Source organism: Urocampus carinirostris, chromosome 6 (genome assembly GCF_059441175.1).
Source record: "Urocampus carinirostris isolate Australia breed hairy pipefish chromosome 6, RoL_Ucar_1.0, whole genome shotgun sequence".
In the NCBI taxonomy this organism is placed as follows: Eukaryota; Metazoa; Chordata; class Actinopteri; order Syngnathiformes; family Syngnathidae; genus Urocampus; species Urocampus carinirostris.
The window spans coordinates 6,282,835-6,296,403 of NC_142354.1; the positions used below are offsets into that span (position 1 = coordinate 6,282,835).

General features: G+C 39.5%; 1 protein-coding gene across 3 annotated transcripts in view; it reads right to left on the bottom strand.

The window, feature by feature from the left end:
* Window positions 1-5,483: 5,483 nt before the first annotated feature.
* ip6k1 (inositol hexakisphosphate kinase 1) overlaps window positions 5,484-13,569 on the bottom strand; it is a 43,135-nt gene continuing 35,049 nt past the window's right edge. For 2 of the 3 annotated variants that reach the window (XM_088337608.1, XM_088337609.1), the window contains exon 9: window positions 5,484-10,450. In XM_088337608.1, the coding sequence (XP_088193734.1) occupies window positions 10,067-10,450 (384 nt within the window). In that variant the 3' untranslated portion in view covers window positions 5,484-10,066. The remainder of the gene's footprint in view (window positions 10,451-13,569) is intronic. The other variant, XM_088337610.1, reaches the window with a different exon arrangement.

The following is a 13,569-nucleotide window of genomic DNA, read 5'->3' on the forward strand; positions in this document are numbered from 1 at the left end:
CAACTGAGTGAATGTGACATTGTGGCACTAGATTACCATTTTTTTGTATGTAGTCTTAACATATAAGCTGCTCGATGTGTGAAAAAATAGACATAGTTGTTTTTTGATGAAAAATAACGGCTGACATGAGAGAAAATCCAAGTTGCGAGAATTTGCAGACATTAGAGACAGCTCATCCCCATATTCAGCTAGTTCCAGTTGTCGCTTTTGTTCCCTATCATTAGACAACTGAACCTGCTCTGTTGTGTTGTTATTTTGTATTTATCACATTACATCTACTTTGTGCACCTTTTTTGTAACAAAGTTCTGGTAAAGGAAATGGTAAAAAAATAATTTGAGGGGGAAAGAAAGATGATGTCTATTCTACTTGCTGACGCCATCTACTGGCTGAAATAATCATTGCAGCATCTGTCAAGCACTTTGTGTTGCCCATGCAAGTACAGTGGAACCTCGGTTCTCGACCATAATCCGTTCCAGAACCCTGTTCGAAAACCGATTTGGTCGATCACGGAAAATCGTTTTTCCCATTAAAAGTAATTTAAAATCGTTTTAGTCCGTTCCAACACCCTGAATGTTTAACATGAACGTAAACATGAAGCTAACCCAAGCTAATCGTACGTTCGCGTTAGCGTAATCTTCCGTACGAAAGATTACGCTAACATGAACGTGTAGAAATAAAAAAATCAGGTCGTTTACACGTTATTTAGCACCCAGGTCTCCACAACAAGTGGCTGGCGCTTAATTGGAAAGGGAGCTCCCTTCCAACACCCTGAATGTTTTACGTAAACAAAGCTAACCCAGGCTAATCGTACGTTCGCGTTATCGTAATCTTCCGTACGAAAGATTATGCTAACATGAACGTGTAAAAAAAAAAAAATCAGGTCGTTTACACGTCATTTAGCACCGGGGTCTCCACAACAAGTGGTGAGCGGTTAAATGATAAAGAAAAGATTTATGAATAGGATTTCTTACCTTTGTGGTGGTCTGCAGAAGCCATGCTCTATTCCCTCGAAAGAAGGGAAACTCGCACATCTTCTTCATATTTTGCTATTATTTCTTTCTTAAATGCAATAGTTGTACGCACTACTCTTCTTTTTTCACCTGCAACTCTGCTGCTTGCACCGACCTTCTTCCGGGGCATAATTAGGGGTTAAAACACTCGGTTCACTGACATTAAAAACGAAAGCAAAAATAATAATAATTTCCTTGTATTGTCATTCTGTGTAACAATGTACACAGAACGAAATGTCGATTGCACCTGACCCGTTGTAGCGAGCCGATGCAGCCAACAGAGGGCGCCGCCGACCACTTTTTAAGTCTTAGGAATGACTCAGCCGGGACGCGAACCACCGACCTCCCAGTCTCAAAGCGGGCGCCTTACCATCTAGGCTACTGAGCTGGTATAAGAAGTGCGCGGTCACGTGACAACAGTTCTTCACGAGGGGTGGGGGCAATCTACACCCGTACGCCGCTCAGCATCGCCCCTAGCGTACCGGCGTTCAAACTCCGATTTTTTGAATGAAAAGGGAAGCAAGACTTTCTCGAAATTTTTGGTCGAGAACCGATTTGTTCGAACTGAGAGGCGTTCGAAAACCGAGGTTCCACTGAATGTGACTTTCTCAGATGCGTTTAAATCCATCAAAGCAGCGCCGCCGCGAGTGTCAGCCTTTCCAGCAGCTCCATGTTATTTCGCACTTTTTGTGATTTATTGTTTTAAGTGTCTGCTTCTATCTTTGGTGTTTCTCGTCCCGTTTGACAACTACACTTTCTATCCTATCGTTATGGGTTTTAACGCACAAAAATGTGTTTATTCGAGCAATCAACCCCTTGCCCTAAAGAATTTACGTGCCGGCGTGATGAGGGGGGCCTATAAAGGCTCTTTTACTGAGCGTAAAAATCTGAGTAACCCAACTAGGCTGTATGATCAGCCTTCATCGACAATTTGTAACAAGAAAGCTGCCATTAAACCAACCGGGCAGTGAACATCATTTCCAAATTGAGAAGCAATATTGATGATAAGACCGAAAAACTTGTTGTGGATGCGCAACAAGTAATTAGCTCGAGATACTGTCTCAGAAAGCATCATGTCCGAGAAGGTGGTATCCATCTACAAGGCCTTACAACAGGGATGTGATTTGACCGAAGTGAAATTATCAGAAAATTAGGCGGGGGTCTGGGGGCCGCGGGCACCCAGCTAGGTCCAGGGCAGTGCCCTGGTGGGGGGACAAGTCGGGCGAAGCCCCCCGGAGCACATGGGTTTTCTGTGTTTTTAGGTACTTTCAATGCACTCAGATGACAAAGAAATAGACAAAACAACAGCATAAATTTTCAATGTATTTTGAACTATCCCATATAAAATTACAGTTTAAGTCAACTCAAAATCAGTCACATTAAAAAACATTGGACTGCCTTTGCTTTTAAAAACTATCACTGAGAATATCATCATATCTAACTCATGTGATTACTAAGTTAACACATAAATCATGTTGAAGAGTTCAAATTTCATGAACAAATAATTGTATCATGACCAAATGAAAAGTAACTCATATTAGAACATACCACAAATGTCTTTGTTATAGCAGAAGATGTTATCTATAAATGAAAGTACTGTAGTGGGTTGTACATAATTCACCCACGGAACCATTGTTTAGTTAGCGAGTTCCTAGGGGGACTCTTAATTCGGCCGGTTCTAGCCACTCTCGTGTTTGTTTTGTTATTGCCGGTTTAAATGTCATTAAAGCAGCTTTCGTTGGCACCTTTGTTTGACACTCCGCCTACGACTCCCGTCTCTGCTCGCTACATTGGATCACGTCGGGGTCACCAACATTTGTAGATAATTCCTTCTCTAACCAGTCCGATCGAAACTTGTTTTTTACGATCTTAGCAATTTCTTTAACTCGCGGAGCATCTTTGCGTTCGATCTCGGACATCTTTCTTTAAACACTCGGCAAAAACGTGTGAGAAATGAACAATGGCATACTCCTACGCCTTTATAACAAGCGCGTTTATTGGTCAACACGGAGACTTCAACCAATCGCAAGTACGTTTCATTTCAGTTACGGAAACACTAAAATGGAATGCTGTCGAGACGAAATCGGTTTTTTTACCAATTAAAAAATCGGAAATTTTAAAATTTTATTTTTGGAGATAAAAAAAGCGGAATTCCGCGAATAAGCGGAAAAATCACATCCCTGCCTTACAACTTGAGGAAGCATCAACAGAGGAGTCATTGTTTGGTATAACTGGAATGAATTTCAAGGCCAGCCATCGTTGGTTTGAGAAAATCAAAAAGAGGACAGGCACACATTCTGTGGTACGGCATGGCAAACCAGCGAGTGTAGATGGCAAAGCCGCGCAAGAGTTTCCCCAGCGTTTAGCTTCATTAAAATAAAAGGAAAACATTATGCTGTAAAATCCGTGTGTGTTTATTTAAAGTTATGGTAACTTTATGTGCGAAAGGAGAGCTTCAGTATCAACATTCTCTCGTCACTCACCCCGCATAAACTCGCATCTATTACTTGTGTTTGTAGTAATAAAAATGTGTTTTATAGCTATCATAGCTATTGGTAGGCTAGGAACGGATGAATGCATTTTTTTAATCATACCATATTGGGAATATTATTTCATTCCACAAACAATTCGAGATATGAGTCCGACCCTGGAACAAATTAAACTCGTGTGTAGCGTTATCATAGTGATATAAATTTTAATTTTATATTTCACAGCCTCATCCGCGACCCCCGACTGTAATTCATGGTTCAACCTTTACTTTATAATAGCTGATTTATAATCTCCCCACATCCCAAGAGCCAAGAGGAGATCCGCAGGTTCGAGAGCATTCTCCATTCGGGCCCTGGTGCTGTGGAATGCTCTTCCCCCTGATATTCGATCTGCAACCTCAGTGGTATTGTATAAATCTAAGCTTAAAACACACTTCTGTTCTATAGCATATGAATAACCTATAATTTATGTTGACAATATCTGTGTATTTTTTGGCCTCATGTAGGTTTTAGATCAGGGGATGGTGTCATAATAGTCTGTGGTTTGCAATAATGTTGTCTATGCAGCCCTTTGAGACTCTTTGTGATTAAGGGCTACACAAATCAACATGTCTTGACTGCTCATACCCTTCTAAACACTTGACACACTTCCTAATTTAAAACGATAGCATGCAAAATATCAAATTGAGACAAAACTTCAGCCGCTTTTCTGTTTAATCTCAAAAGCAGGTATGTCTGAATCCTGAGATCAGATATCATGACATCCTCGAGACTTTGAAGACGCTGTCAGGAGTTTTGAATTTTTCTCCTCGCGTGTGCCATTTTCTGTCTTAAATCATCATTGCATCCTCTGTCAAGCTACTTGTGTGGCACGTGCAAGTACCGTACATGCATCTGTTAAAAGCTCTTGTATAAACTTTTTTCATCTTTTTGGGGGGTTTGAGTTAGTCTTTGGACTGTATTTTAGGCCTTTTTTATTTTCACCATTCTCATGCTACGCTATCAGAAACCTGTGAAAAGAGCATGAGATCACTCCCTTACCTCCCTACCTAATGTGTTGCTAGTCCCAAAAAGCTCTGATTAAAGTAAGAGAAAAGCAGAAAGTAATGGTAAAAATATATATAAAAGGCTCTTTAAACTTAGTTGGACATTGCCAACTATACTTAAGAGAAAATATTCTACTTTTAAAAGATACTCCACCTTAAACCCTTGTGTTGTCCTCATTTTAAGAGCATTTTTATATTTTATGCAGCTTAAACAGAAACCTTTTGTGTTTTCTACTGTTGGGACCAATGTAAGAGCATACAATTTATAGTTAAAAAAACTATAAGTAAGGTGATTTTTTTTTTTAAAGACAGTGGTGGGTCATTTTAATCCGAGGACAACCAGAGCGTTAAACTATATTAAGTTAGGTCAGTAGCTCAGGAGGTAAAGTGCTCGTCTTGGGATCAAGAGATTGGAGGATCGATTCCTGCTCCTCTTTGTAATATGTCGAAGTGTCCCTGGGCAAGACACAGAATTCCCAATACCCCCGATAAGCAGGTAGTTGCTGCTATCGGTGTGTGTGAGTGTGTGTGAATGGTTTAAGTGTGAAACGCATTATAAAGCGCTTTGGGAGGTCATCATTGACTTGAAAAGTGCTATATAAATGCAGACCATTTAAACTGAAAGTCAAATACCCTCAGAGTATTTTTGATGAGCAGGTCCACTGAATTAGTGTTACTTGTTCCTCCAATCACTGCCTGGAGGCGCCCCTTGCACTAATACCCATTTCATCATTCTCCATTTAGGTTTTATCCAAACTTGTTAAAAATGGGAAATATTTCAAGCATTCATAAGCACTTCACCCAAAATTCAAGCACTTTCCAATCCTCAAAAACACAACATTATACCGAATATCATAACATTGTTCAAGCATTTTCAAGAATTTTAGGCACCCATACGAACCCTGAAATCGTTTAAAAGCAAAACAGTAAGCCCAAAGCATCTAGAAAGATTTAATCTCACTGTCACATTTTTACCAACAGTTTGGGATTGTGACGGCTGTAGAAAATAAGAATCTTGACAAATGACAACATTAGCACATGTAGAATAGCGCGGCTAAAGAAGCTAGCGTGTCGATTGTGTGCATGCAATGTCTCAAAGCAGGATTGGTACCTTGTTAGCTTTTTAAAAAGCTGTCCAGTCCCAAAATAAACAATGATTCATTTTTTTACATGTGCTTCAAATAATGAAGTGGGTCACAGGTTGCCCAACCTTGCAAAAAACATACAAAAAAAAAAAAAAAAAAAAGGACATGCCAGACTATAAATACACACATTGTTTTGCTGGAGTGTCAGACAATTACCAATATGTAATACTGCTAAATATTCACCTGAAATGTCACTTTTCCATTTTTACACTTTGGGAGAAACACAGATCATATTCACCAAGGTAGGTAAAAGGTACAATAAAAAAAATAAATTATCGTCTCAATAAACCCCCAAAAATAAAACATTTCCTTTCTCCCCTCCCTATTTATCAAGCACTCGTATCACCTCAAATGCTGTCATCTGATTGGTCCCGCAAACAAAGTGCATGGTGATGTCACGGGACCAGGAAGTGCATTGTTTCAAGTGGGGCTTAAACGACTCAATTTGTCATGTTCCAAAATGAATGAATGAGAGAAAAAAATAATTATTGTACTTTCCGGACCATAAGGCACACCTTAAAGTCTAAATTGGCCAGAAATTTGAAATTGCACCTTATAGACCGCAAAATACCCACCGTACTTGAAAAAATCTGGCCAATTTGAGTGTTTTGAGGGCTCCTAATTGTCCAGATTGTATTTTTTGGACTGTAAAGGTGCACCAAAAAAACCCAAATTGGCCAGAAATTTGATCGCGCGCACCTTATGACCCGCAAAATATTCCGGTTATTTTCCGGAATATAAAGCGCACCTAAAAACCCCAAATTGACCAGAAATTTAAATGTGTGCCTTTGAATCTGGTGCGCCTTATATGCCAACAGTATTTTTTGGATTATAAGGCGCGCCTAAAAATCCCTAATCAACCCAAAAATTTTAAAGTGCGCCATAAAACCCAGAGCGCCTTATATACCGCAAAATGTGGCATATAAGATTGGAATAGTATAGTTTTTATACATGTGCATTACTGTATGAGGTTATGCTGTATATTACCGTACTTGTGCAGTGACTGATCAGACATTATTGCTGATCAAAATTGCAAAACATTGTGTGCAACGGGAATCGAATCCGGGTCACAGCAGTGAGAGCACAGACACTAACTAGACCATCAGTATTACAGATGACACACTGACGATGCCTGAAACGAATGTTAGAGAACGAAGTAAGCAAAACGTCGACCTGAAAGACTAATATAAAAGTAAAGTCCGAATCATCATATTCTGCTAATAAGTCCTGTAATCCAAAACAGTTTTTTTTTTAAACAAGTGGGAAAATGTGGGACTATTGTTAGGAACAAATAGGTGGAACTAATGTGCCTGTGTTAGGAGTTATACAGGGACAATAAGGGTAACGCCCAATGCCCCGAGGAGTATTTTGTGAGATGCCAATGAGCTTGGATGTATGATGAAAGCAGCATAAAAAGACAAATGTCTGGTGAGTCTTAGTCATATAAACAATGTATAGAACATTATAACAGTTTGATGGTGCAGTATTTGGGTTATGCAACAAAGGCACACATACGCATCACTATCAATCTGCTGTCGAGCGGAAGTGTTGTTCGAAAACTTGTAAGAGCGAGTGATTTAGGATTCTGTACTAGTATTGTCACGCGCCGCTGCCTGTCGATGGCGAGGTACGGCTGATCTCTGAAGAGAGGGATGGCGCTTTACACCAAAAACCAACAGCGACCAGATGATGAGGGTGCTGTTTCTGAGTCAGATCAGGATTTCCTGCTATTGAAAATTGAGACTGATTTATAAAACTGTGTGTAGGAAAGATCACTAAAGGTGGCGTACGGAGGAAACACGTGAAGTGAGTGCAAACAAAAACTTCCTGATTTATGAAACAGTGCGCACGCACGTCCCACACCTGTTTCTCTTCATAAATTACAATCAACTCACAAGAGGGAGACACCGCTTTATGCCTATGAAAGGCCTACCACCCCTTTATGCCTATAAAAGGCCTGGGGAAAGCCCTTGATAAATGTTTTAAGCAAGTCTTGCTGGTCCCCGAAAGTCTACTCCCTCCGAAGTCTCCCTTTCTTTGGTCTTTGGAGTCCCCCTGGATGTCCGCACATTTTGCAAGCAAATTTCTTTTCCTTCTTTCTTGTTTTTTTTCTTCCAAACAAACCGTTGCTCGCAAATGGCGTAGACCTTGTATCGTGCATATGTAGTCTTTTATGAGGCCCCAGGGCTGAGATGGAACAAACCCCTACCCAAATAAACGGCCTGGAGAGGGATGGGCGGCACTACACTGCCCAAGACACAGCACAGGAAGTGGATAAGGGATCTGTGAACCAAACCAATTCCTCTTGAGATACACCAAAACCCTTCAGGACGACCGTTTTGTCTTCTTCATTCTCCAACCTTAGTTTCTGGGACCGCAAGTAAAAATATTGTTCGAAATGCGATTAAATGTAATGCTTTTTTGGATTTTTTCTGTATCACTAATGGTCAAGTAATTAGGTTCCAGCAATGTCACCGCCACGAGCTAGGTTTGATTTTTGTTGCATACAATGTTTTGCGATATTGATCAATGACATTTTTCAACTGATCAATCATTGCACTAATGCAGGGGCTGGCAACCCAAAATATTATTAGAGCCACAACAGACTCAAAAGAAAAAATATGTCTGGAGCTGCAAAAAAAAATAAAAATAGAAGCTTTATAAAAGCCTATTTTAAATTGTACGAAAATGATTCATAAATAGGTTTCTCATTTAATATTTATTCTAAACATTTTTACAGCTTTAAAAAATGTTAAGAATGATTGTTTTGTGTTTGTCCAACAGAAACCAGATTAAAAAAATGTATATTTTTAAAAGCTCCAGGGAGCCACTACGGCAGCACTAAAGAACCCTAGGGCTGCAAGTAGCTGGCCCCTGCACCAATGTATACCAAATACGGTCGCTCTTGCTCTAGTTTTAATTCCATGCACCTTATAGTCCAGTGCGCCATTTAAAAGAAAAACACACAGGAAAAGACTATTTTTCTGGGGTGCACCTTGTAGTGCAAAGAATACGGTACATCTTCTGGAGCAATTTTTAGAGGGTTGTGAAAACAAAGACGCGAGAAACCTGAATTGAAAATAAGACGACGTCCACCATTAGGGAAGACTACACAAGTGCACAAAGTGAGCGGAAGATCCATTACTAGGTTTGTCAATCACACAACTAGTGACATTCATATTGAAATGAAGCACAAAAACACAATAACTCCTAATGAGGTCAACATTTCGAGCGCACCTGCGCATTACAGTCCATATAAGGGGATGCTATCCTCCTTTTCTGCAGAAAAAAAAGTTATTAAAAAAAATATATATTGCTTTCAAAGAAGCTGCCTGCAACAACCTTAGGCGGAAGAGGGAACAGCAACGATAGATTTTAAAACAATCCTGCCTCTGATTTTAACAAGGAAGGGCACAAGAAATTTGTGGAGCGCATTGGTCGTCTTATTCCGCAAATTGGCTGCCATTTCCAAAGCAAGACTAATGTGACCTGAAATCAAATGATTAATTCATTCCCAGAAGGTTTGTGAGTGTCAAGTGTACAATTTCATTCCAATTCACGGCTCGGCCGATGTTTGACCTCACATAGCTGCCTTTTTCACCTCCGGTGCGATAAGGAAAGATGAGACATTGGTAGGTCACAATTTCCTGTCAACACATGGACAATTGTTAGAGAAGGGCCCAAATGTCTCCGTAGCCTTAAATACAGGAGAACCTTCTAGGCCTACACACCCGTATTACTACCAGGAAGTATGGGTCAATTGCTTCCCTTTACCCTCTTGTTTGAATAGATTTGACTAACCCTCAAGGCAACCCATCATTGACATCCCCTTTTGTACAAGTGCCTATGAATATTTCTCAAAATTTTGGAAACTTACTGACTAGGGAGTTTTTTTTTTAAATACACACAATATAATCACAAAGGAAATATTTAAGATGGTGCTAGAGAAGTAAATCATATTCTCACGTATAACATCATACTGACACACTACTATACTCTCACATGCACTATAATACCTAACACACACACACACACACACACACACACGCACACACACGTGTATGAGAGTACATTATAGTAGTATGTATGAAAGAGTATAGTAGTGTTTGTGCATGGTGTATGACTGTGTATGAGAGAATAGTAGTGAATGTGTGAGAATATTATGTTGTATGTGAGATCAAATATGATTTATTTCTAAAACGGCCTCTCATAGGAGGATAATGTCTGCTTTTACAGCCAATGGGAAATGGGATCAATTGTTTAAATCCACTGTCTAGCTTCCTGGATTTTTTGCTTCACTAAAAGTGTTGCCGTGGCAACACTGCAACAAAAGGGAATGTGTAGGGCAATTTCCTAACTTCCTTACACCGGATATTTACTGATGGCTTTCGTCGCGCAGACGCTCAAGAATCTGGATCAGGTTCTCCAGGCCTAGAACGTAGCCTCGGTCGGGTCCATCGTGGACTGCCGTGTCGCCACGGAAACCCTTGAAAGTTGAGTGGGCAAAGTCAATCATGCGAACGTCCACCAGAGGGGGCTGTTGCTGCTGTTGGGGCGACGGGGCTGATGGGGGAGGAGGGAGGTTGGTCATGGCAGGTGCAGGGCAGGGGTCCGGGTGGGACAGAGCTTCCCCGGCGCACTTGGCGTCCCCGGTTGAATGTGGTTCGAGGGGCCCCTGATTACCACAGTTGGGCTCCTCGGGAATCTTCTGCCGTGTGACGGGCTGCCCGGAGTTAAACCCTGCAGGTGTTTCGGGTTTCTACAAGTCAAAAACAAAGCAACATTTAAAACTGTGATTGATGGGAACCATGTGCTGTCAAAATAAACATTCATACAACTAGGGACAGGTTACCGAAAAAGAGTATTGTTGGAGGAGGTACTTGTTTGGGCTAGTATTTCTGAGCACAGATTTACGTGAAATGAATCTGCCACGCTTTTGTTTATGTGCGTTTTTCTAAAGCTGTGAATGATTGGAAGAGATGGCAGTTTTTTTTCTTAAATAATGTTACCATTTATTGCCACAAATAACTTGAGAAAATTAAAGTAATCCCTTACTGTTTTGTGGTTTACTTATCGCAGTTTTGTTACTTAGCAGTTTTTCATTGTGGATTGTGCTCTGAATTTTCTTTAGCTTAACAGTTGCCCCGCCCATTTTCTGCTAGTGTCTGCCTGTGCATCGATGACATTGAGGTCGGAGTTGTACAGACACAAAAAAGGCTTTGTGAACCTACATCACGTACGCGCAAATCTTTTTCAATTTTAGGTTTCTCTAAAAAAACATTATAAAGCGCTTTGGGATGTCTTGACTTGAAAAGAGCTATATAAATGTAGATCATTTCATTTCATTTAAATGCTCTGAACTGACAATAACATTGGCAATGGTGGCCAAAAGGCAGAGGAATATGCTTTCGCTTGCCAACAAAGTTAGCAGTGGACCCACGAAACCTGCTCTGGAACCGCATGCTGCTCTGTGGCGGTCCCTAGCAATTTAAAAAAATGTTTGATAATGGAAAAATATATTGCTTTATGTAGGATAACAGGAAATTATTACTGTTTTTCAATAAATATAAATACAGTGCGTTTCCTTCCTTAATGCTATGAAAATAAGTAATTTAACCCTGCTATTTTGCTATTTCTCCTACTTAGAAATCATGGAGGGCTCTGAAATTTTCATCGTAGGTGCATGTCCACCGTGAGAGAGAAATGACAAAGAAAAAAAATCATGCATTGTGATTTCTGGATTTAACTATTTATTTGTGTGATATAACTGCAAATAATTATTTAAACACCTGAGAAAATGAATGTTAATATTTGGTACAGTAGCCTTTGTTTGCGATTACAGAGGTCAAACGTTTCTTGTAGTCTTTCACCAGGTTTGCACACACTGCAGGAGGGATCTTGGCCCACTCCTCCACACAGATCCTTTCTAGATCAGTCAGGTTCCTGGGCTGTCGCTGAGAAACACTGAGTGTGAGCCTTGCCAAAGATTTTCGATTGGCTTAAGGTCTGGAGACTGGCCAGCTCATGCTAGAACCTTGATATGCTTCTTATGGAGCCACTCCTTGGTTTTCCTGGGCAGATTCCTCAACTTTATTAGAATCATTGAGACCCCACCAGGTGATATCTTGCAAGGGGCTCCACTCCGATTGAGATTGACCGTCACGTTTAGCTTCTTCCATTTGCTAATGATTGCTCCAACAGTGGAAATTTCTTCACAAAGCTGCCTGGTAATTGCTCCATAGCCCTTTTCCAGTCTTGTGGAGGTGTACAATTTTATCTCTGGTGTCTTTGGACAGCTCTTTGGTTAGGTTAAGTTAAAGTTTTACTGATTCTACGGGGTGGACAGGTGTCGTTATGCAGCTAACAACGTCAAACAGGTACATCTGATTCATCTGATGATACATGGAGTGCAGGTGGACTTCTAATGGACAGACTAACAGGTCTTTCAGGGCCATAATTCTAGCAGCTGTATCACACAAAAACTGTAAAAAAAAATAATAATAATGCATTGTGATTCCTGTATTTTTCTTTTTAGTTTATCTCTCTCACAGTGGACATGCACCTACTATGAAAATTTCAGAACTATCCATGATTTCTAAGTGGGAGAAATAGTAAGATAGCAGGGTGTTCAAGAGATTTTATATATATATATATATATATATATATATATATATATATATATATATACACACATATATAAATATGTTAGTCCAATTTGTCTCTTTCAACAGTTTTGGTTTCCGGCCCCTGCCGACAGGAAGGTTAAAGGAGTTTTCTGTACCGTTTACATGATGGTGTCATAATATCATGTGAATTAAAAGTGTAGTGTTGGGAAATCATTTCTGCCTTAGTGCAATACATGCTGCAAGATTATTTCTAAAATTATAATGACAGTACAGAAATTATTCCCCCCCCCCAAAAAAACAAACATTTTTTTATTAAGCAGTGTTTTTATTTGTTAAACACATGCTTGAGCTTGTAAATTGGGTTTGTTCTTTGGTTTCAAAGTAGAATAGAGTAAATCAATAAAGGCTTCTACTTACTAGGTTTTGACTCTCACGCAGGGTTGGGTAGGGTTACTTTAACTGCATTACTTTCAATTACTTTTGGATTACTCCAATACCAAATATGCTAATTAAAGACAAAAGAAACTAAATATGAATAAAATTACTAAATTTTATGCAGGCTTGGGGAGTAACGGAATACATGGAACGGCAAAAATGATGTTGGCAAGCTGTTTGGATTTATTTTCATTTTGTTTGTCGTATTTTGTTAGTTTTGCCAGAGATCAAAGCCAGGAGAGAAAGCTTACCACGTGTTGTGAGTCATAATTTTATTCATATTTAGTTTATTTTGTCTTTTATTAGCATATTTGGTATTGGAGTAATCCAAAAGTAATTTAAAGTAATCCAGTTAAAGTAACCCTACCCAACCCTGCTCTCACGGGACCTTTTTGGAAGAATATCCTACCCATCTCAACTTTAAGCAACTGTGATTGTTCCTTCTTTATTTTGTTAGCATAATTCAAGTAATCTCTCTTTCTGTCACCCATTATTCTTTAGTCACAAGTGTAATTTTTCTCGTCAACTCCCTTCTGTTAGATTACTATTAAAATAATTTCCTGTAATTCACTTTAAATTATTCGTAGCCAGATTTCAGATTATGAGATTGAAGTTTTTAATCCGTTTTCCTGATAAAGCTATTTGAACTAATGTGGTGCTCTGCAAGGTGAAACAATCATAAATGTGTCTTTTCACATTAATTTTTGAAATGATTATTTATTCAAATAATTTATCAACCCCTAAATTTGCTACACTTCCAATATTAATGCGCAGGTGACAAGAATTACAAGAACACTGGGGTAAATGTAAAAGGTAC